This window comes from Geotrypetes seraphini, chromosome 2, assembly GCF_902459505.1.
Source record: "Geotrypetes seraphini chromosome 2, aGeoSer1.1, whole genome shotgun sequence".
Classification (NCBI taxonomy): domain Eukaryota; kingdom Metazoa; phylum Chordata; class Amphibia; order Gymnophiona; family Dermophiidae; genus Geotrypetes; species Geotrypetes seraphini.
Window position 1 is genome coordinate 142,540,092 of NC_047085.1, and position 24,825 is coordinate 142,564,916.

General features: G+C 42.2%; 1 protein-coding gene across 1 annotated transcript in view; it reads right to left on the bottom strand.

The window, feature by feature from the left end:
* GREB1L (GREB1 like retinoic acid receptor coactivator) overlaps positions 1–24,825 on the bottom strand; it is a 415,187-nt gene that overhangs the window by 158,159 nt on the left and 232,203 nt on the right. The window contains 2 exon segments of the mRNA XM_033933926.1: positions 5,240–5,374; positions 23,074–23,196. Coding sequence (XP_033789817.1) covers positions 5,240–5,374; positions 23,074–23,196 — 258 coding nt within the window.

Genomic DNA, 24,825 nt, shown 5'->3' on the forward strand with positions numbered 1-24,825 from the left:
TGGTCATAGGGAGGGAGTGAGGTACAGACAGTGGCATACCAAGGTGGGGGTGGGGGCGGTCTGCCCCGGATTTACGCCCCAAGGGGGTGCACAGCTGGCCACCCTCCAGTGTTCTCCCTAGGCTGGCAAACTGCATCTCTTTAGACACTTGAGTGCTACCGCCGCCATTGGGAACAGGCCGGTGCCAAGTTCTCCCTGCTTTTCCCTGTGGGGCCGACCAACTCTCGCCACCCGCGTCAATTCTGACGTCGGAGAGGACGTTCTGGGCCAGCCAATCACTGCCTGGCTGGCCCAGAACGTCCTCTCCGACGTTAGAATTGACGTAGAGTGGCGAGAGTTGGTCGGCCCCGCGGGGAAGAGAAGCAGGGCGAACTCGGCGCCGGCCTGTTCCCAATAGCGGCAGTGGCAGCCTATTCCCCAGTGGCGGTGGCATCATTTTCCCAATGGTGGTGGCATAGGGGAGGGCAAGGAGAAAGAAAGAAAGGGGGGGACAGGGAGGCAGAAAAAAAAAAAGAAAGGGGGCTGGGTGAAACAAAGAAAAATGGGGCACGGAGAGAAAGAGAAAGACAGACATACAGAATGAAAGGGGGTATGGAGAGAGAGAAAAAGAAAGATGGGGGTAGGGTGAAACAAAGAAAAAGTTTGGGGAGGGAATGAGGTCTCGAGGAGAGGAAGCATACAGGAGGCTGAAAGAAGGGAAGAAATATTGGATGCACAGTCAGAAGAATAAAGTGCAACCAGAGACTGATGAAATTACCAAAGGTAGGAAAATGATTTTATTTTCAATTTAGTGATCAAAATGTGTCCGTTTTGAGAATTTATATATGCTGTCTATATTTTGCACTATGGCTCCCTTTTACTAAACCACAATAGCGTTTTTTAGCGCAGGGAGCCTATGAGCTTCAAGAGCAGCGTGGGGCATTCAGCGCAGGTCTCTCCGCTAAAAACCGCTATCACGGTTTAGTAAAAAGGGAGGGGGAATATTTGTCTATTTTTGTATAGTTGTTACTGAGGTGACATTGCATACAGTCATCTGCCTTGACCTCTTTGAAAACCCGCGGAATATAAATGATAATTAACATTTTCTCTGTGTACAGCGTGCTTTGTGTTTTTAAAATTTTATTATTGGTAGATCATTTTGACTTGGCCACAAAGGTAAGGGGGAGGGAGGGGAGCTGCTGAAAGAGTCTACCTTGACGTGGTTGCAGGCTTACAAATCTTTTGGTCAAAGAGTGCGGCGACAGAGAAAAGTATGTGTGTATTTGGCCCATGGAAGAAGGGAGGGTCAGGGGGGGAAGGGGTGCGTGGGGGGCCCAATAGGATTGCTCAGTAAGGGGCCCAGAAATTTCTGATGGAGGCCCTGATCCAAGAATAATGCCGGTAGCGGTCAGCAAAATGCTCCTCACTACCAGTTGAACATTTACCCCTAAGTGTTTACAAATGTTGCATGATGGGAAGTACAGCTTTTTCCTATTCTTCTTGGCAGAATGGATCAAGCTTTTTCATGATGGCTAGAGATCCTAGAGTGACGGCAATCTATTGGATTCAAGTTGGTCTTTGAATGAGCCATTCAAGGACATTCTCTTTCTTCTTACTGTGCTACTCTGTTTCGACTTCTATAAATAGCACCGTTAGACACCCTAATTGCGGCCACCTAGCAACACCTAAGTTTTGGATCTGCACCTACCTTTTTTTTTTTTTTTAATTGGCTTAATCTGTGTGGTACTTGACTGCATCAATTTTCAGCCAATAAATTAAACAATTTAAGAGTTCGGTGCTGAACTCTTAGGATGCCTAACATTGCCTAAGTGAAGGTGCTCTCCCAAGCTTAATTAAGCCTATCTCAAACAATAGGCATGGTTATGGGCAGAGAACAGGTGTGGCTGAGTTAGGCATTCGACATAGGTGCTGCCAAATTAAATGAGTGAAAAGCTGGCCTAATGGAGTAGCACCTATGTCTACGATGCCTAGTGGCACGTAAGTCTGCTTAGGCACCATTAGGCGTGATTCTATAAATAGTGCCTGGTAGTTGATTGGCAACCGCGCTGAGTGACGCCTACAAGCTGGGCACCGCTATGCGCCATTTATAGTATCTGGGCCTTAATGCTTAGGATCATTGTCTTGCTTGAAGGTGAATATTCTACTTAGTCTCAGGTCTACAGGAGACTGGAACAAATTTTCCTCCAAGGTTTATATTTTTCACCTTCATCTTTCCTTTGAGCTTCACAATCCTCCACAGCTTAATGTATTTGTATTGTATTGTATTTATTGAATTTGATATACTGCTTACACTGCTACTATCACCATGCTTTATTGTAGTGATGGTGTTTGCAGTATGATGATGTGTTTTGCTTTATGCCACAGACATATTTAGCACTGAAACAAAGAAGTTCCACTTTGATCTCATCAGACTACAAAACCATATCCAGGATGCATGCAATATTCCTTAGGGGTTCCCTTACAAACTGAATTTGGCAAAGCTTATGGCTTTTCTTCAGCAGCATCTTACTTCTTGCCCATCCTCCCATAAATGCCATGTTTGCAAAAAAATATTATGTTCTACCAAGAATACCATAACATAAAATTAATTAAATATTTAATTTATTGCTTTCTTTAATTCAATTCATATCCTAAAAACTAACAAAATTTACAATAACATGTAATACAAAGTGTAAAATGCTACCAATAACAAAATCATAGGCTGGGAAAAGCTACAGGTACTATCTAGAGCAGTGGTTCCCAAACCTGTCTTGGGGGACCCCCAGCCAGTCAGGTTTTCAAGATATCCCTAATGAATATGCATGAGAGAGATTTGCATATAATGGAAGTGACAGATATGCAAATCTCTCTCATGCATATTCATTAAGGATATCTTGAAAACCTGACTGGCTGGGGGTCCCCCAGGACAGGTTTGGGAACCACTGATCTAGAGCTTTAAAATAGCGTCCATCAATCAATCTTCAGGGTCTTAATGCTACTGTGCTGAACCAGCTGACAGAATCTCCAGGAAGAGCAGCAGTTCTTCCCAACATGCATCACTTTGCATTTGTCCGCATTAAATTTCACCTTCCAATTGGACACCCAGTCTTCCAATTTCCTAAGGTCTGCCTGCAATTTTTCACAATCTGCATCTAAAATGTAATATGGCCAACAAAAACTCCTTATCTTTCCTCCTAAACCCTTCTTCCCCCTTCCGGTTTTTATTTCCACGGATAATACTCTCATCCTCCCTGTCCTGTTGGCTCGCAACCTCGGGGGTCATCGTTGACTCATCTCTTTCCTTCTCTCTGCTTATCCACCAGAACAGCCAAATCCTGTTGCTTCTTTCTGTACAATATCGCTAAAATCTGGACTCTCCTTTCTGAGTATGCTGCGAAGACCCTCATACATGCTCTCACCTGGGAATCTCATATTCTGCCAGTGTCATTATGCTCGCGTTACCCCTCTCCTCAAGTTGCTTCACTGGCTCCCCGTTCATTTCCGCATCCATATCAAACTCCTCTTGTTGACTTACAAATGTATTCACTCTAAAGCTCCTCATTATCTCTCCTCTCTTATCTCCTTACACTCCGCCCCAAGAACGCCATTCGTCAGACAAGTCTCTCATGGTGGTGCCCGTACCCTTCTCCTCTACGGCCAACTCCTTCCCTTCTACCTCGCTGTGCCATATACCTGGAACAACCTGCCTGGCTTGGTACATCAGGCTCCATCTCTGCTGGTATTTAAATCCAGATTGAAAGCTTACTTTTTTGAAGCTGTGTTTAGATCTTAATTCAACCAAACTTGCAAAGCACCCATTTCTGCTACTCATTCCCTCCATAGTGCCTCACCCTATCTGCCCCATCATTCTCCTTCTAATTCCCTACCTGATCAGCTTATATAGATTCACCCTTTTGTCCTGTGTCTGTCATAATTAGATTGTAAGCACTATTGGATAAGGACTTTATCTTGTGTGTTTAAAGTACAGTGCTGTGTATATCTGGTAATGCTATGGAAATAATAAACTGTTGTTGCTGTTTAAACAAAGAATAATGAAGGCCAGAACATAAAAATAGCCTCATCATTCCAATTTCCAGATCATTTATAAATAAGTTAAATAGTACCGGTCCTAGTACAGATTCCTGTGGCACTCCACTGTTTACTCTCCTCCGTTGAGAAAAATGACCATTTAACCCTACCTTCTGTTTTCTATCTGATAACCAATTCCTAATCCGCAACTGAACTTTGCCAAACCAAACCAAAGGTCCATCAAGCCCAGTAGCCCGTTTTCATGGTGGCCAATCCAGGTCACTAGTACCTGGCCAAAACCCAAAGAGTAGCAACATTTCATGTTACTGATCCAGGGCAAGCAGTGGCTTCCTCGATGTCTTTCTCAATAACAGACTATAGACATTTTCTCCAGGAAATTGTCCAAACCTTTCTTAAAACCAGCTACGATATCCGCTCTTACCACAACCTCTGGCAATGCGTTCCAGAGCTTAACTATTCTCTGAGTGAAAAAAATCTGGCTTTTCCTCTCCGAGCACACTGCCAAGACCCTCATACATGCTCTCATCAATTCTTGCCTGGTTTTAAAAGTATTTCCCTGTAACTTCATCGAGTATCATCTAGTCTTTGCAATTTTTGACAGAGTGAAAAATTGATCCACTTGTACCTGTTCTACTCCACTCAAGATTTTGAAGACTATAATCATATCTCCCCTCAGCTGTCTCTTTTCCAAGCTGAAGAGCCCTAACCTTTTTAGTCTTTCCTCATATGAAGGGAGTTCCATTCCCTTTAACATCTTGGTTGCTCTTCTTTGAACCTTTGAACAGTTTAGTGTCAACTGAAAATTTAATCACCTCACTCATCATTCCAATTTCCAGATCATTTATAAATAAGTTAAATAGCACTGGTCCTAGTACAGATCCCTGTGGCACTCCACTGTTTACTCTCCTCCGTTGAGAAAAATGACCATTTAACCCTACCTTCTGTTTTCTATCTGATAACCAATTCCTAATCCACAACTGAACTTTGCCACCTATCCCATGACTCTTTAATTTTCTCAGGAGCCTCTCATGAGGAACTTTGTCAAACAAGATATAATATCAACCCACAGGAAATTCTACATCTTAGGAATATGCAGAGTTCTGTTGCCTTATGACTCACAGTGGGAATACATAGAGTAGAGAATAAGTGATATCTTTATTAATACCAAGGGGATCAGTAAACCAGGATATATGAAATATAAAAATCTAACCTGTAGCAAAAGTCTTTCCTACATGCTGACCAGACAAAGCCAGCGGCTTCACAATTCCCTTATTGCGGGAGAGATCTTGAGTTCCACTTATGTTGACAGCAGCAGATGCTTTGACAGGACTAAAGGTGGGTGGATCTGGAAAGCAAAAAGGTTTCAATGGTTCACGCATGTTCTCCAATGGTTGGTATGACAAGGCTGAGTGCTCAGCAAATACTTTCCCTTGTTCTTCTAAGCTACAAATATGCGTGGCTCTGAAAAACTGAAATATGCAAATTCACTAGGTTCTACTACTACTACTTTCTGTAGCACTGCTAGACATACGCAGCACAGTACATGACAACATTCAAGACACGGTCCCTGCTCAGAAGAGCTTATAATCTACTTATTCTGAGACTCAAATAATTTGTTAATACTGTATATCCGATTCATAGTCATCATAGACATCCTGAAAACCAGAACTGCTACCGTGTTTCCCCGAAAATATGACCTAACCCGATAATAAGCCCTAGCATGATTTTCGGGGTAGGTCTTAATATAAGCCCTACCCCTGAAAATAAGCCCTAGACGACAGCAGCAGCAGCAGCAGCAGTACTTCCCCCCGCCGCCGCAACCCCGGCACGACCCATTTCTCCCTCCCATCCGAACCATGAGACAGAATATCTTATAACAAACCAGCAGCATCGGCACTCGGCAGTAATCTACACAGGCTGCTTCACAGCCTTTTATCTCTGGGTGTTCCTCTGCTGATGATGTCATCAGCATGCCGAGTGCCGAAGCTTCCAATTTATTATAAGGTATTCTTGTCTCACGGTTCAGATAGGAGGGAGAGATGGGTCAGCGGGCGGAGGGGGGGGGGTTGGTGCGCTGCGGTGGCGGGGGAATAGAAAGATGCTACATGGTGGATGGGAGGAAGGGAGGGAAAGAAGATGCAAGGGTTCTGCTGCAGAAGGGATGGGAGGGAGGGCTAGAAAGATACTGCTCAAGGAAATGGGTGCGAGAGGAGGAAAGATGCTGTACATGTGGGGGACAGAAAGGAAATATGAAGAATTGGGGTGGAGGAGAGGAAGGGAGAGATGATCATTACATTAAAAATATAAGACATCCCCGAAAATAACACCTAGTGCCTTTTTTGGGCCCCAAATTAATATGACAGTGTCTTATTTTCGGGGAAAGACGGTAGTAGCTCTTCAGGACCAGAGCCGACAACTCCTGCCCTGCCCTGGTGCATAGGTGCACAGAGAAGCTAGGCTAGTGGGTCACGGTGATGTAACTACAGCATCAGAGGGAGCGAGTATTTCACGTACATTCCTTCTTTTTTGTTTTTTCTTTATTTTGCGCATTTAAAGATTAATGGCGGTCACACTCAGCCGGATGGGTTTTTAAGATACCCAATGAAATTGCATGATTTAGGTTTACACATACTCCTTCCTTGGTATGTATCTTCATTACAAATATCCTGATACCCTAACTAGCTGGGTATGTCCTGAGGACAGGGCCGAGAACCATTGTTCTAAACTACTTAATAAACTAACTAGAAAAAGCTACTAATTTCTCACCCAAAAGGTTAAGTGATGGATTGAAAATTTAAGAAAGAAAATGCTAAACAAAACAATATTTCTTTTGCAGCTAGGAGAGAAACACCTTTCCAGCGATCCAAAATTAGAATTATAAAGCATCAGGTACCACTCAGCAAATCAATTTCCTTGTCCGACTGACATACATCCTTGCCTTCCATCCCCCACTCCACTCTATAATTTTAGTACAGTATTACTGTGAGCAGTAGAGGAAGCTTCAATTGCTCCCTACTGCCGTTTTTCATAAAGCACCTACCCAATTTAGCAGCAACACCTATAAACGTAGGTAAGATAGCTCTGCCTATTGGTTCATGATTTAGAACAGGGCTGCCCAAGTCTGGTCCTCGAGATCTACTGGCAGGCCAGGTTTTCAGGATATCCACAATGAATATGCATGAGAGAGATTTGCCTGCACTGCTTTTTTGGTATGCAAATCTCTCTCATTGTGGCTATCCTGAAAACCTGGCCTGCCAGTAGATCTCGAGGACCGGACTTGGGCAGCCCTGATTTAGAATATTACACAGAGTAATTCTATATGGGAATTCTAGATAAAGTAATACTAGGGTTAGTAGCTAAAAGTACATGTACGTTTAGCAACCACTTACACCAGCCCCATAGGGGTGTAAATGCCTTTGCCTAGAATGTACGTAAATTATAGAATTCTAAAATTTACATGTGAATATTGTGCACTCCACCAACACTCTGCCCAAATTCCACCCATGCATGTGGTTACCAGTAAAGTAGATCCCATCAAGACAGTGATACACATGTTAGTCAGTAGTGTATTAGGGATTATTTACTTGCATAAACTAAGCAGCACCTTAAAGAATTATTTCCACAGTGCCATGTAAAAAAAAAAAAAATAGTCTTTACACTACATGATCATGAAGGGCATAGAAAGAGTAGACAGGGACAGATTTTTCAAATTATGGGGAACCACAAGTACAAGGGGGCACTCAGAGAAATTGAAAGGGGGAAGGTTTAGAACAAACGCCAGGAAGTTCTTATTCACCCATAGGGTGGTGGATACATGGAACGCGCTACCGGAGGATGTGATAAGCAGGAGCACGCTACAGGGCTTCAAAGAAGGTTTGGATAGGTACCTGGAAGACAAAGGGATTGAGGGGTACAGATAGGAGTAGAGGTAGGTTATAGGGATAGGATTAGAGAATTAAAGGCAGTTACAAAATCAGTCAGGGACACTGTTCAGGCAATTAGGCCTGATGGGCCGCCGCGGGAGCGGACCGCTGGGCAAGATGGACCTCTGGTCTGCCTCAGCGGAGGCAACTTCTTATGTTCTTATACAGTACATTTTTCATATCTTGTCTACAAAAAGCTTCACTAAGCTACTCTACACATTCAACATTGAACAATTGAAGAAATATTAAGAAAAATTAAGAAGAAAGAACCCAAAAGGTTTTGATTGTTCAAGTCTCCACACACTTTCATGGCAAACCCATAACATATCAAACAATCATCCCCACTTAAATTAGAATGTGTCTGAAAGTTCTATTTTACTAACAGGAGTAAGCCTCAGTAATGGAGCCTACGCGTAGTCAAAATCAATGACTGGGATATTCAGCGTAGTTGTTTCTTGCTCCTTATTCTCCAATCATTGGCTTCACTCCTTCCCTCCTATTCATTACCTTTATTTACCAAAAAACTAAAACTAATATAAATTAGTAGTGTTTATTTTAAATCATTTTTTACTTTTTCTAAAATCCTATGTTTAGTTTATTTCCATTCCTTTCATTACACTCTTGTAAACTTCATGAAACTACATTCAACAGTTAATTCTTATTATATTTAGGCAACTTTTCTTATTCAGAAGGCCTACTTATCTTAAGTCAGCGCTTGCATTATAGAAAAGCCAACGTGGCCATCGTTTCGTGGGCAAAGATTCCAACCCACTGCATCAGGGCCGATTATGTTAGAAAACAAGCCGTGCTCACTGTGTAGTTGAAAGTGGTCACAAAGTGGGGATGATTGTTTGATAGGATTATTTGAAGTTTGCCCACTTGGGAATTTCTTTTTTAGTGTGTAAACCCATAACATAACCATTTCCAAAACCTGCCCACAAGTTAATCCAAGCCCACTTGTGTCCAAGACACAGTAGCTGAGCTGATTTGAATACTTTTTTTAAATCAAGATGTTTATGTTGTATGAAATGAATCTTTTATATACAATACAATATAAAATATTACATACTGCCATTCCCCAAAATGCTGGTTCAAAGCAGTTTGCATTAATAAAAAGTAATAAACTAGTACAAAACTAGGAATAACAAAATATACATTATTTGTAGGACATATTTACTAGGACATTTTAGAAAAGAAAAAGAGTTTAAATTTTCCTCAGTCTCATATAATTTAAATTTAATCTTAATTCAAGTGGGAAAAAAGTTCCCTGCCAAAGCAACCTGATAAGACAAAGAATGTAAAGTTTTCAATCTAACATATGTAACTGATAGAAATTGGAAAGCGAAATAAGTATGTTAAGGCAAATTCTTATGTTTGAATGGGAAGAAAAATGGGTCTAATCCTAGAAACAAGAAAGATGGGTTCAATAAGGTATCGCCAATAACGGTTACAGTGTCAATATAAAAATAAGGGCAAAATACACCATACTAAAAAATATATATAACTCAACTTTTGCATCAATCATGATGTCACTTATCATTAATTTTCAAAATTCCAATTCAATTCAAAATTTTAAAAAAATTTAAACTAAACTAAACCTCAGGCTTATACACCGCATCTTCTCTATAACAGTAGAGCTTGGCACGGTTTACAAGAAAATTAGAAAGGAGAATGGATACAGTGTGGGGCTCATAATCGAAAGAGAAAAACATCCAAAAACCAGCCTAAGTCAGCACTTGGACGAACATTTCCCAACTACGTCCAAGTGCCGATAATAAAAACGGGTTTTGGACGTATTTCTAAATGGCCTAGGCCTTCATAGTGCCGCTGAATGACCAAAGCTAAACGGGGCTTTTCGGGAGGAGTGTTGAGGGCGGAAGTTGGCGGGACATGGGTCAGCTTAGACTTAGTCGTACAGCATGTATAACCGAAAGTTATACAGCCCGGGATCGATAAGCACTGCAAACACATAAAAAAGACTCCACATACTACCCCCCAGTGATCACCGACACCCCCTCCCACCCCCATAAAAATATTAATCACACCTTTAAAATTCAGCCTCCAGACCATCATCACCTGGCCTAGTCGTACAGCACAGAGGTGGCTTAAGCCATATTGGGGGTGGGTCAGGGACCCATAGAGAGGAGGACCCATGCCCATAAGCCTCTGTAATCACTGCATTGATACTGAAACATGTGCACTCCCCTATACACCCCCAAAACCCTTTTATACTGGCATATAAGTGGCTCCTGCAGCCATAAGGGCTATTGGGGTGGTAGATAAGTGGGTCTAGGGGATTCTGGAGGTGATTTGGGGGGCTCACCATGACCTATAAGGGAGCGGTAGTGAGGAGAAGATATGGCACCCTTTTTGTGAAGTTCACAGCAGTGCTCTGTATGGTACCCCACTATTTAGGTGATATGTCTGGGTGTTCAGTCCATCACTTTGCAGACCCCTCCCACGTCCAACAGGGTTTGTTCTAGGCGTTTTTGACTTGGACAAAAAGTTGGACGGAAATGTGGTATAAAGATGGACGATTTAGCGACTTGGACTATCAGATCGGCAGGACGTATAATTAGACGATTTTTAAAACAAAAAAAATTTTGGACGTATTTTTCAAAAATGTGTCCTAGGCTGTTTTTAACTTTGGACGACTTGCGGCTTTCGATTATGCCCCGCCACAGATTTGAAATAGTATGGAGAGGAGCGGAACTTACAACTTTGATAATAGGCAAGTTTTCAGATGTTTTCGAAATGGTTGGAAAGAACCCAGATCGCGCAGATGACTAGGAAAATCATTCCACAGCTCAGTAATTTTGAAAAGTAGAGACTTCCCTAATTTGCCAATGTAGGTAACGCCTTTCAGCATAGGAAAGGACAATTTAGATTTTTGAGTAGATCTGGTAATGTCAGATCTTACAGAATTCCAAGACAGGGGAATTAAAGGAGGAAGGATGCCATGCAAGATCTTAAATGTTAAGCAGGCACATTTAAAATAAACCCTGGAAATTATAGGAAGCCAATGAAGTTTTTGCAGGAGCGGAGAGACATGATCAGATTTACTTTTTGCAAAGATCAGCCTAACAGCAGTATTCTGGATCAGTTGAAGTCTCTGAAAGCTTTCCTTGGTCAAGCCTAAATAGACCGAATTACAATAATCCAGCCTCGGAAGGATGATTGATTGAACAAGGACAGCAAACTGTTGATGACAGAAACAGGATCTCACTTTCCTCAACATATGGAGACTAAAAATACTTTCAAAGGTGACCTTAAACTAAACGGATGGGAATATCATTGTACGTATTATACTCAGATCATAGGATTTCTTATAACATATGTTATTTCAGATCCCCTTCCTGGGATCTCAGCTCTAATCATATACACTCCACCCTGAGTTTGAATTCTAGTCTACGTCCTACAATGCTTTATCCCTTTGTTAATTCACAATGGCAAGAAATTGATACAAAGAGAAAATGCCAAACAGTCAAAAAGTATCTTTGTCAGAACTTCTAAAAAAAAATGGCAGCATTTATCAATTTCAGCGCTGATCGGGTTTTTAACTATTCCCAGCCCTACCACTCACTTGCATTTAGCATTTCAGTCGCGTTGATCTTTTTCAGGGGAGATCTCTGCTTTTCTTTGCCACACAACAATTAAACACTGCACCTCTACAATTATTAAAGTTGTTGGAGCAGATTCATTCTCACATCTCCTGAAGAGAGTAGTGTGTTGTATAGTTATATTGACTTAGTTCCTACTCTTGCCTCTTTTTCTTTCCTGTGGATTACAAAATGTATTACCAATGGTACATGACTCCCCACCGCTTGCTCAGATTTATGATCATAATTATAAAACTAAAATCCCCAAATATAAACTGAGAAAGGTAGGCAGCACTGTACTCAAGTAAGCCCCAACCCTAAATAGGGAAAGTTTAACTATAAATATATAAAGGTGGGGGTTTCAGTGCTATAGTGAAAGCTATGGTCCACCGTTACCAGTGCTCCTGGTTTACTATTTAAAAGTGAGACTTTTTCTCAAGCCACGCTATGCACCATCTCTGAACCCACCATGTGCACAAATTATAGTGAATTTTAAAGTGCAAGTACAATTATAGTGCACTTTTAAAATTCACTATAATTGCACTCAGTTGCACAGGTTAGGACTGTAAACCAGGTGTGGATGTTATTTAAAAATACCGTCGTGGAAGCCCAGACCAGATGCATTCCACGTATCAGCAAAGGTGGAAAGAAGAGGAAACAAGATCTGGCGTGGTTAAAAGGTGAAGTGAAAGAGGCTATTAGAGCTAAAAAAAAACAAAACAAAAAAAAATCCCACATCTTTTAAAGAATGGAAAAAGATCCAAATGAAAAAAATAGTTAGAAACACAAGTACTGGCAAGTTAGATACAAAGCATTGATAAAGACAGCTAAGAAAGAATATGAAGAGAAACGTGCAAAAGAGGCAAAAAACTCATAGCAATTTTTTTTAGATACATCAGAAATAGAAAACCTGTGAAGGAATCTGTGGGACCGTTGGATGATCAAGGAGCGAAAGGGGCGCTCAGGGAAGATAAGGCCATAACGGAAAGACTGAATGAATTCTTTGCTTCAGTCTTTACGGAAGAAGATGTAAGAGATCTACCTGAACCAGAAAAGGTTTAAGCGTGATGATGTGGAGGAACTGAAAGAAATCTCAGTGAATCTGGAAGATGTACTGAGCCAAATCAACAAGTTAAAAAGTGATAAATCGCCAGGACTGGATGGTAAACATCCCAGGGTATTAAAAGAACTCAAAAATGAAATCTGTAACCTATCGCTAAAATCATCTGTAGTACCTGTAGATTGGAGGGTGGCCAATGTTACGCCGATTTTTAAAAAGGGCTCTAGGGGAGATCTGGGAAATTAAAGACCAGTAAGGCAAAATGGTAGAAGCGATTATAAAAAATAAAATTGTGGAAAACATAGACAAACATGATTTAATGAGACAGAGTAAGCATGGGTTCAGTAGAGGGAGATCTTGCCTCATAAATTTGCTTGACTTCTTTCAAAGTGTGAATAAACATGTGGATAAAGGTGAGCCGGTTGATATAGTATATCTAGATTTTCAGAATGCTTTTGATAAAGTTCCTCATGAGAGGCTCCTGAGAAAATTGAAGTGTCATGGGATAGGTGGCAAAGTTCAGTTGTGGATTAGGAATTGGTTATCGGATAGAAAACAGAGGGTAGACTGGAAAAATTTTAAAAATCAGTATAGTTTGCCATTCCTGTGCTTCCAGGCGGATTTCCTGGGCCACCAGGCCGCTCAGTGGTATAAATTAATATCTGAATTTTTGAATAAGAAACCAAAAACAGGTCTTCGTGTCATTTGGAGCATTGAGATAAAGCATCAAATTACTGCGTCTCAATAGCCACGAATCTGGACTTGGAGGATGAGATATACAGTGTCTGCATCTGAGACAAACTTGTTTTTTTTTTTTTTATTACATAGAGCATGTTGGACTCCGGTTAGATTACAGAAATTAGATAGTTCCAAGTCTAATAGATGCTAGCACTGTCATCTTGAACCTGGGACATTAGATCATTTATTATTTTATTGTTCCTTGATACTTCAGTTTTGAGAGATCCATTTGGGATCAGGTGAACAAAGTAATGGAGAATCCAGTGGCACTAACATACGACACTGTGCTATTTGGCACTATGATGAGAGCTAAAAGCCAAATATCATTTCACAATAATAAACTTCTCTTTATTATGACAGGGGTTGCCATACAGCTTATTTTAAGGAATTGGAAAAACTGTGATAGATTGAACTATACCTTTTGGTGGGAGTCTCTGTGTCATGTTTTTTAAATGGAACGTACTATGGCTATACAACAGGGACATTATAAGAAGTTTCTGAGGATTTGGAAGCCATTGACAAAATTTTTTATTTTATTTTATTTATACAATTTTACAAAATTTATTCTAAGCATAAACATCTTCTATAGAAAAGTGCGATCAAGACTTTCAATCCTGAAAGATAAATCACTCAAATTCTTAAAAGAAAAGGAAAAAAAAAAAAATCGGCTTCCCTTGATCACACACACCATTGACAAAATTTTGCAAAGAGTGATGGTTGATTTTGCCCTTTGGTCATACATGTCCAGGGTGGGTTGGAACATTTTTTTTAAAAAATTCTTAATTTGAGTGTACTTTTTGAATATAATTAGGGGGGGGAGAGGTGATATATCTATTTGTCATAAATTACAATTTTAATTATATTTAAGTGCTTTTATAATGTAATATGATTGTATTATATGTTGTACTTACTTGTGGCTTCAAAATAAATAAAGATATTAAAAAAAAGAAGAAAACAGAGGATTTTTCTCAATGGAGGAGAGTAAACAGTAGAGTGCCGCAGGGGTCTGTACTGGGACCGGTGCTATTTAACTTATTTATAAATGATCTGGAAATTAGAACCACGAGTGAGGTGATTAAAATTTGCAGATGACACTAAACTGTTCAAAGTTGTTAAAACGCATGCGGATTGTGAAAAATTGCAGGTGGAACTTAGGAAACTGGAAGACTGGGTGTCCAAATGGCAGATGAAATATAATGTGGACAAATGCAAAGTGATGCACATTGGGAAGAATAACCTTAATCACAGTTACCGGATGCTAGGGTCCACCTTGGAGATTAGCACCCAAGAAAAGGATCTGAGTGTCATCATAGACAATATGATGAAATCTTCTGCCCAATGTGTGGCGGCTGCCAAAAAAGCAAATAGGAGGCTAGGAATTATTTTAAAAGGGATGGTTAACAAGACTAAGAATGTTATAATGCCCCTGTATCGCTCTATGGTGCAACCTCATCTGGAGTAATGCGTTAAATTCTGGTCTCCTTATCTCAAGAAAGATATAGTGGCGCTAGAAAAGGTTCAAAGAAGAGCGACAAAGATGGTAAAGGGAATGGAACTCCTCTCTTATGAGGAAAGATGATTAGGGCTCTTCAGCTTGGAAAAGAGATAGCTGAGGGGAGATATGATTGAAGTCTACAAAATCCTGAGTGGAGTAGAATGGGTACAAGTGGATCGATTTTTCATTCCGTCAAAAATTACAAAGACTAGGGGACATTCGATGAATTTACAGGGAAATACTTTTAAAACTAATTGTAGTAAATGTTTTTTCACTCAGAGAATAGTTAAGCTCTGGAATGCGTTGCCAGAGGATGTGGTAAGAACGGATAGCCGTAGCTGGTTTTAAGAAAGGTTTGGACAAGTTCCTGGAGGAAACGTCCATAGTCTTATTGAGGAAGACATGGGGGAAGCCACTGCTTGCCCTGTATTGGTAGCATGGAATATTGCTACACCTTGGGTTTTGGCCAGGTACTAGTGACCTGGATTGGCCACCGTGAGAACAGGCTACTGTGCTTGATGGACCATTGGTCTGACCAAATAAGGCTAGTCTTATGTTCTTATGTTCACATATGGGAATTAATTGTGTTTGAATGAGTAGGCTGAATGTAGAAGAGAAAACGATGATTGCTTTGCTGTTGATGATGATGTTTTGCTGCTGTGAACTTCACATAAAGGGAGCCAGATACACATCTTACCATAACCCCCTTCTAATGTATGGTGATCCCTCCAAACCTCTCCCAAAACCTACTATACCCACCTGTTTCCCACTCCAATAGCCATTATGGCTGCAGGTGGCACTTACATGGCAGTATAGTAAGATTTTGGTGAGCTCACCCCCCAAAAAAATATGAATAAAACTACATATTTGGCTGTAGAACATCAGCATCTGTTGTGGGAAAGGTTAGTGGAGCATAACGCAGGTGTCTTAATTAGCCTAGTGGATAGGCTAATGAGTCCTAGAGAGGAGGACCCAGGCCCATAAGACACTCTAACCACTACATTTATGGTAGAAAGTGTGAGGCTACCAAAACCCAATAAAATTTTATTATACTGCCATATAAGTGCCACCTTCAACCATAAGGGCAACTGGAGGTGGGGGTGGGTATAGCAGGTTTTGAGGGTCTCCTCTCAGAAATCCTGAGTCCAGCACCTTTTTAAAGGAGTTGCTATCAGACTGTGTTCCTTGCATCTATGAGGACTCTCTTTACTTACTAATCACTCTAGCCTTCTCTCTCTGCCTGGTACCTTCTGTGTGTTACCTCCCAGGAGGTATCTGTCATATCTGTACCCATTAAAAAAAAGAAAGTCTTCCTGCTCCGAACAACGGAGAAGTAGGAGGTTGCTTTGGGGCTTCCCCTGCTAGATCTGAGGATGTGTCAGTCAATTTTCCAGCTACTGATTGGATGGGATTATAGTGGATCACCATGAAACTGATTTGCATGCAAAATTGTTTCAACATCCACTACCGTTTTGAAATCATTTATTGGTGATGATAGAGAATCTGGCCCCAGGCTTTTACTATGTCGTTCCAGCACCTAATGTCATTTTAGAATTCTTCTACAAATTGAAGAAATCCCTGAGGATATGGTGAGAGACTAGAGCAGGGGTGTCAAAGTCCCTCCAGTTGGGTTTTCAGGATTTCCCCAATGAATATGCATTGAAAGCAGTGCATGCAAATAGATCTCATGTATATTCATTGGGGAAATCCTGAAAACCCGAATGGATTGCGGACCTCGAGGAGGGACTTTGACACTCCTAGAGGATTTGGCATGCACTGGAAGGTAACACAACATCTAATACTCTACTGCTTCTCCTCCACTTACTATAATCTTTTCTGCTCCCCCTTTTCTCTTCCTCTTTCCTTAATTATTTTGGCATTCTTGTTGTTATTTTCTACAATTGATATATGGTTGTAAACCACTTTGTTATTTTTAGGAAAGGTGGTATAAAGTAAACCAATAATCACAAACTATATACCTGGTGACCTAATTGGTGTTCTAAATACATTTCAAATAGATCAAGAACAATTCTCACAGAACTATGGCCTAGATTCACTAACCTGCCCAATCGTGTCTGATCTGTGGCCGATCCAAGGCAGGCCGACTGATTCACAAATTGGGCAATGTAAATGAGGGTGATCGGAGGCATGCCCCCCCCCCCCCCCGACCACACGGATCACTGGAGAGTAATCCTTGAGCATGCGCAGACCATCTTCTTTGCCTGTAGATGGTCTGAGCATGTTCACCGCAAAGGAAGAGCTGGAAACTTTTTTTTTTTTTAGAGCTGGAAACTTTCACGAGACTGTGGTTTTAACCCATGGATTGAAAGCAGGGCTGCACCACAGGTTAAAACCACATAGTCGAGGCTGAGAGCAAGAGAAGCAGAATCAGGGCAGAGAGCAGGAGAATCGGGGTAGAGAACAGGGTTTTTTTTACAAGCAACTGGTCCTCAGCAGTCGCTTGTTTTTTTGATCGGGCAGCCCAATCGGTGTTCCTGAAATTTTTTTGTGAATTGCGTCCTTCCTATTTTGCATGCCATTCCCCCTCATTTGCATATGAGGATCAGATCAGAGGATGATCGGCACAGAGGTTAATGAATCGGGCCGGAGGAAAATCGGGTCGGTACACGATCCCAAACACGATCGGTGGGCTTAGTGAATCTAGCCCTATGCGTATCATCCTTCCTAAAATTCTGGTCAAACTGGAGCCAATTACAGACTTTTGCTGTTGGTAAATATATTCAACACAGAGAAAATTTGCATGCAAGGAAAAAAAAATTTGAATTATCCCATCTTTTGACCCCCCTGTGACACTGAAGTGGTGTGAACTGCTGTGTAAAGATGAAGATAATATGGTGTCATTATTACAGGAAGATAATGGGCTGAAGATAAAAGGGTTTGTTGATTCAGATTAATCACACGGCCCCTGTGAACACAAAATAAAGAGAAGGGAGCTGATAAGGAGAAATCAGCATGGAAGGCATGAGCTCCCAGGTGTACGACAAAGGTATGTAAATATGGGGTTATTTGTTGCTTTAAATAAAACTAGATTCCTGTGTATTCAACATCTCAACTAAGAGAGACCAGAGTATAAAATTAACTAGATTCCAGATAAACTCTTTGCTTTCTTTTGCTCTTACACTGATAAGGAATGGGCAAACTATGGACCAACTATGTAACTATGAATACAAAGCAGGTCACAGATGAATCCTACTTTCATAGGCATCTGAGCACAGTGACAGGCAAATAGCTGCTAGAGGCCTTCTCCACAACGGTTACTATCATAGGCTCTCCAAGATGCACTTCATCTAAGGATACATCCAACAAGCCTTTTCAACTATACCACCAGAACAATTGGAAACAAAAAAGCTACAACCAAATGACTTTGTGAATACACACCTCATACACATTAATACGGTGGTCTCAAACTCGCGGCCAGGTACTATTTTGAGGCCCTCGGTATGTTTATCATAATCACAAAAGTAAACTAAAATAGTTTCTTGATCATAAGTCTCTTTAGCTATAAATTACAATATTATTATTAAGACTTAGCCAAAAGGAAAGATTTATAAACTATAAAGAGATTTAACCTCATGCAAAATTGTCATTTCTTTCATAAGACACTAACTATTTTTTTCTGCGGCCCTCCAATTACCTACAAATCCAAAATGTGGCCCTGCAAAGGGTTTGAGTTTGAGACCACTGCATTAATACATAGATATATATGAATTAAGAGCGTTATACTTCAGGAGAGTAAACCACTGAAGACAGATTTGGAGGGCCTTTCATTCCTGGCTCTGCTGAAATGGACCTTGCTAGATTTAGTTCATTTTCAGTAGGGTAGCTGTCAGAAGGACCTGGTTCACTTTTCTTGTCTGAATTTAGTTCTGACTGGTACAGGTATCTGGACGTTATCATGTGTCCCCAGCTGGAGAGATGCATTGAACTAGAGAATGACACAGGGATAAGCCTCAAACACTTTAAAATCATAAGTGCTCGAGGTCTGTGCGGTTAAAGCAGAGCTTACAGGAAGGGGGCAGGGACAGCGACAAAACTCACGGGGATGGGACGGAGAAATTGAGTTAAGAACATAAGAATTGCCGCTGTTGGGTCAGACCAGTGGTCCATCGTGCCCAGCAGTCCGCTCACGCGGCTGCCCTTGGTCAAAGACCAGCGCCCTAACTGAGACTAGCCCTACCTGCGTATGCTCTGGTTCAGCAGGAACTTGTCTAACTTTGTCTTGAATCCCTGGAGGGTGTTTTCCCTTTCGACAGACTCCGGAAGAGCGTTCCAGTTTTCTACCACTCTCTGAGTGAAGAAGAACTTCCTGCGAGGATGGGGCCAAATTTGTTCCCATGTCATTCTCTAGACTGAACTGATGCCAGCCCTGATTGAAATGCATTATTGAAAAGTAAACACAGATGAAAAGATAAAAGAAAAAAAAAAAAACTTTATGTGTTACAGCCCAACCGAACCTAGGATCATCAGTTTCTGTCAAAACCAAAACTTTGACCAAACTTGGCTGTTTAGTTTCAGCAGAAACCGAAAACAAAACTATTTTCTTCCTACTCCCTCTCCCACACCAAACCAAAAAGTCCCCCCCGAGCCTACTCTCACAGCAGCAGCCTCCCTCCGTCTCCACCCCCCCCCCATCACACTTGACCACTCCTTGGTCCTCCCTGGCTCTAACTTAGGAAGCTATGATAGTCTAATGGCCTCTTTGAGGGCAAGAATGAATTCCACTCTTTCCCACCCCATGCCATTGTTCTGCCACAATGGCTACCGAGACTGCCAATGGAAGTCCTGGAAGCCATATTGCAACTGGAACCAGCACGGGCAAGAGCAAGTCCTGCCAGCGTTTGTTCCCTTCACAAAATGGTTGCCAGGACCTCCCAAAGCCACTAGACCAGTGTCTCGCAAACTTTGTTCAGCTGCAGCACACTAAACATAGTAGCTGCGGCCCAAGGCATCCAGAAGTATGGGGACATCGACGCAATTAAATCACATGCATGCGTGATGTCATCACATTGACATCCATGTATGCATGAAGGCCCCCCAGATAGGTCCTGAGCTTCAAGTGGGGGATGCCAGCAGGGAAGATGAAGAGGGAGGAGGGAGGAGAGGTGCCAGCGCTGGCTGATTCTCAACAGGATGTGCCTCTTGCCACAAGACACACATCCTATAGGCAGTCAGCCAGCACCAGTGTCTCTCCTCCTCCTCAGCATCTCGCAGCACACCTGAAATCTCAAGTGGCACACAGTTTGCAATTAGATTTTGGAACAAAGGAAGGAGCGTGGCAGACGGACTCAAGCACTTTATTCCAGGCATATGGGAAGGCGAGATGAAAAGAACCTATCCTAGTTAGAGACTCAGGGATCTAGTGAAAAGTATCTAGGTAATAGAAACATAGAAACATGATGGCAGATAAAGGCCCATCCGCAGTAACTATTACCTCTTCCTCTAATATAGGGGTGTCAAAGTCCCTCCTCGAGGGCCAGAATCCAGTCGGGTTTTCAGGATTTCCCCCCAATGAATATGCATGAGATCTATTTGCATGCACTGCTTTCATTGTATGCTAATAGATCTCATGCATATTTATTGAGGAGATCCTGAAAACCCATCTGGATTCTGGCCCTCGAGGAGGGACTTTGAAACCCCTGCTGTAAGAGATCCCACGCGCCTATCCCACGCCTTCTTGAATTCAGACACAGTCTCTGCCTCCACCGCTTCTTCCAGGAGACTGTTTCACGCATCTACCATCCTTTCTACAAAAAAGTATTTCCTTAGATTAGTCCTGAGCCTATCACCTCTTAACTTTATCCTATGACCTCTCATTCCAGTGCTTCATTTCAACTGAAAGAGACTCGACTCATGTGCATTTATGCCACGTAGGTATTTAAATATCTCTCAAGAATCCAAATCGCAATAACAAAATATAAATACAATCAGCAAAAAAAATTGTTATTAGCCCTGTGGTGGAGATACCCCATGAAAGTGGAGAAAAAGCCTCAACTTATCAACAATATACAGACGGCAACCCAATGAGTTCTTAAGCCAGTCCTGCTCTTTATCATAGGCAAAAAAAACTCCACACGTTTCAAAATGTAACTTTTCAAAACGGGACCAAAGCCACCACTGTGCACAGGGAGCCAGAAAAAGAACAAAACAGTTCACTTATCTTCTGACGGTGGCAACAACAGCAACGAGTAGATCTTCCTGCTATAGCACTTCTCACGCTGAAAAAAGACAAGGAACTGGATGTCACATCCAGTCATTCGCGGCATTCTACGACCGCCTCTTCCTGTACTAAAGTCAGGCTTCGCCAATCAGGACCTGCGTGTCAAATCAGCTCCTGATTGGTGAAGCCCGACAGGTGGAGCATACCGCGAGTGATTTCCTGCAAGGGGATATCTACCGATGGATCAAACACTGGTTGGCAGGCAGGAAGCAGAGGGTTGGAGTGAAGGGCCAATACTCAGACTGGCAATGGGTCACGAGCGGAGTTCCACAGGGGTCGGTGCTGGGACCTCTATTGTTCAATATATTTATTGACGATCTGGAGACGGGGACAAAATGTGAGGTTATCAAATTTGCTGATGACACCAAACTCTGCAGCAGGGTTAGGAACACGGAAGACTGTGAAAACCTGCAAAGGGACCTAACGAGACTGGAAGACTGGGCAAATAAGTGGCAAATGAGTTTTAACGTAGAGAAATGCAAAGTCATGCATGTAAGGAAAAAGAACCCGATGTTCAGCTACAAAATGGGGGGAACATGGCTAGGGGTGAGTAACCTTGAAAGGGATCTGGGGGTGATGGTTGACACATCACTGAAACCATCGGTGCAGTGTGCGACAGCCTCAAAGAAAGCAAACAGAATGCTGGGCATCATCAAAAAGGGTATCACAACCAGGACGAAGGAAGTCATCATGCCGCTGTATCGCGCAATGGTGCGCACGCACCTGGAGTACTGTGTTCAATACTGGTCGCCGTACCTCAAAAAGGACATGGCGGTACTCGAGGGAGTGCAGAGGAGGGCGACTAAACTGATAAGAGGTATGGAAAATTTCTCATATGCTGACAGGTTAAAAACGCTGGGGCTGTTCTCTCTGGAGAAGAGCAGACTTAGAGGGGACATGATAGAAACCTTCAAAATCCTAAAGGGCATAGAGAAAGTGAATAAGAACAGATTCTTCAAACTGTGGGGAGCCACAAGCACTAGGGGTCACTCGGAGAAATTGAAAGGGGACATGGTTTAGAACAAATGCTAGGAAGTTCTTTTTTACCCAGAGGGTGGTGGACACATGGAACAAGCTTCCGGAGGAAGTGATAAGCCAGAACTCTGTACATGGGTTCAAGGAAGGTTTGGATAGGTTCCTGGAGGATAAGGGGATAGAGGGGTACAGATAGAACTTGAGGTAGGTTATAAAAGTGGTCAGAAACCACTTCACAGGTCGCGGACCTGATGGGCCGCCGCGGGAGCGGACCGCTGGGCAGGATGGACCTCTGGTCTGACCCAGTGGAGGCAACTTCTTATGTTCTTATGTTCACTCACCGGCGCTCCAGCTGCCCTTTCCTGCCTCCTGGACCAAAACTGAAACCATGGCCGTAGCCATGAAATTTTGGGCCGGGTTCAGAACCATAACCAAAACGGAAACAAATTCAGTCAGCCTTTATGACACTTATTCATACTTTGTCACCTGCCTATCCAAAAAGGAACTAAACCAAGATATCCTACCAGTAACAAAATCCAAATATGTTCCTAAATTCTATTATTTTTCGGGTTTAACCCAGGCAAGTTTGTGTTACTGGCTTCCAGTAACTTCGGCACAAACATTTCTCTACTGAGGATCTGCATACAATTGAATTTACAATTTCTTTGACAAGTTTAAGACTTTGCAACTGATGAGCCACAGACTTTGGGAAAATCTCCAAGGCTGAGTCCTCTGAAGATTCCTTTGCCGTATATGCCCAGTTTGCTATGGGCTAACAACTAGAGCTAGGAATGCAAGGATTGCATTTTCTGGTACAGCTTACATACAGTTTCTATATTTTCAACATGAGACAAATCTGTACAGTATGGTTGAGTGTGAGAGCCCAAGGCTTTGGACTCTGTCTTCAGTAGCTGTTATGGACAAGTCCTAAAAAAAAATCTTAAATTGGGGGTATATAAATAGGAGGAGGTTACATATATCTGACAAACTACAAAGCACCCACGACTCTACTGTACCTGTCTGTGTGAACCCTGATTTGTATCCATTAGCCGTTCCATTTTCTGAAGCTGCAATTGGTGAAACCAAAGGATTTGGTTTAGCAGAGTGGCTTCCAGCAGGTGATTGTCGGCTTCTACATTCTGGAATTCAACAAGCTATATTTTATCATGATGGGCCTGATTTAGAAGGCCAGGTATACTCAGTAACATATTCACAAGTTAAGAGGTGCTGCAGGAGACATCTTTTGTTTACACTGTAAAATCATTTTATGCATTCAGAGAACACTTCCAAGCTGAATGGATTTTTCTAATTAATCTAGACTTAATGACTTCTTATATAAAAAGAGGTATCTTTTACGGAATCTGTAAAATTACTATGAAGGCCTGATTATTCAGCCGGTTGCACTCAACATTTTGCTGACCACTACTGGCTTTACATAGTAACATAGTAGATGACGGCAGATAAAGACCCGAATGGTCCATCCAGTCTGCCCAACCTGATTCAATTTAAATTTTTTTTTTTTTTTTTTTTCTTCTTAGCTATTTCTGGGCAAGAATCCAAAGCTTTACCCGGTACTGTGCTTGGGTTCCAACTGCCAAAATCTCTGTTATGACTTACTCCAGCCCATCTACACCCTCCCAGCCATTGAAGCCCTCCCCTGCCCATCCTCCACCAAACGGCCATACACAGACACAGACCGTGCAAGTCTGCCCAGTAACTGGCCTAGTTCAATATTTAATATTATTTTCTGATTCTAAATCTTCTATGTTCATCCCACGCTTCTTTAAACTCAGTCACAGTTTTACTCTCCACTCTTTATGCCTAGAAATTCAAGGCCGGGCCCATGTTTGGGCTTCGGCACTGAATTTCAGGGTTTGCAAAGCTGGCTAAAGCATAGTCAGTTAAGTGCACAAAAATAGGACTGACTCGGCCTCCAGTACACCTCCCCCAAAAAAGTCAGTTGCAAGTCTGGTGCTAACCAGACATTTTCAACATCACTATCTGGATTGCAAAAAATTTATAGATTTTTGTATATAAAGAGAGATTGTTTATAAGTCACTACAGAAATGGGCTTTTAGGAAATCATCTTTCCTGTGTGCAAGTAAACTTAATTCGGACAATAATCAATCAGTATTTTTTGGCCACTGCCAGCTTTATTCCCAGATATTCAATGCAGAGTCACATCCAGGCATAGGCATTGGCACAGAGGGGGCCACAGGGGCCATGGCCTCCCCAAAAATTCCCGGTAGTATTGTAACAAGGCCCGACAGGGATCCTGCAAGGAAAGAAGCACTTCTTGTGAGGCTGGAAATGACATCTTGCTATCGACTAGCGTGCCTGCTGGCTGGCTCTCTCTACCGCATCCCTTCACTGACATCTACTCCTTTTCTCCCCCCCCTCCCCACGTGTCTACCTTAAATGTCTTGTAAAAGAACAGCGTCTTCTCTTCACTATGGCCAGCCCTAGCAGAAACAGGAAGTTGTCAGAGAGGGTGGGGGCCACAGTGGAGAAAAGATGTCGGGGTTGGCAGCAGGACGGCTTTTACAAGACATTTAAGGCAGACATGTGGCAGGAGGGGGGAGGAAGGAGTAGATGTCGGCAAAGGTAAGCGGCAGTGAGAACCGACCAGCAGGCACGCTGGCTGGTAACAATGTGCCTCTTCCACCGGAGTGCCCTAGAAATAAGGCCCCACCTGAGACATTTCAGATTCAGGGAACGAGTAAAAGGTAAAGGGAGAATGTAGGACTTGGGGTGGGGGGAGTAATGGG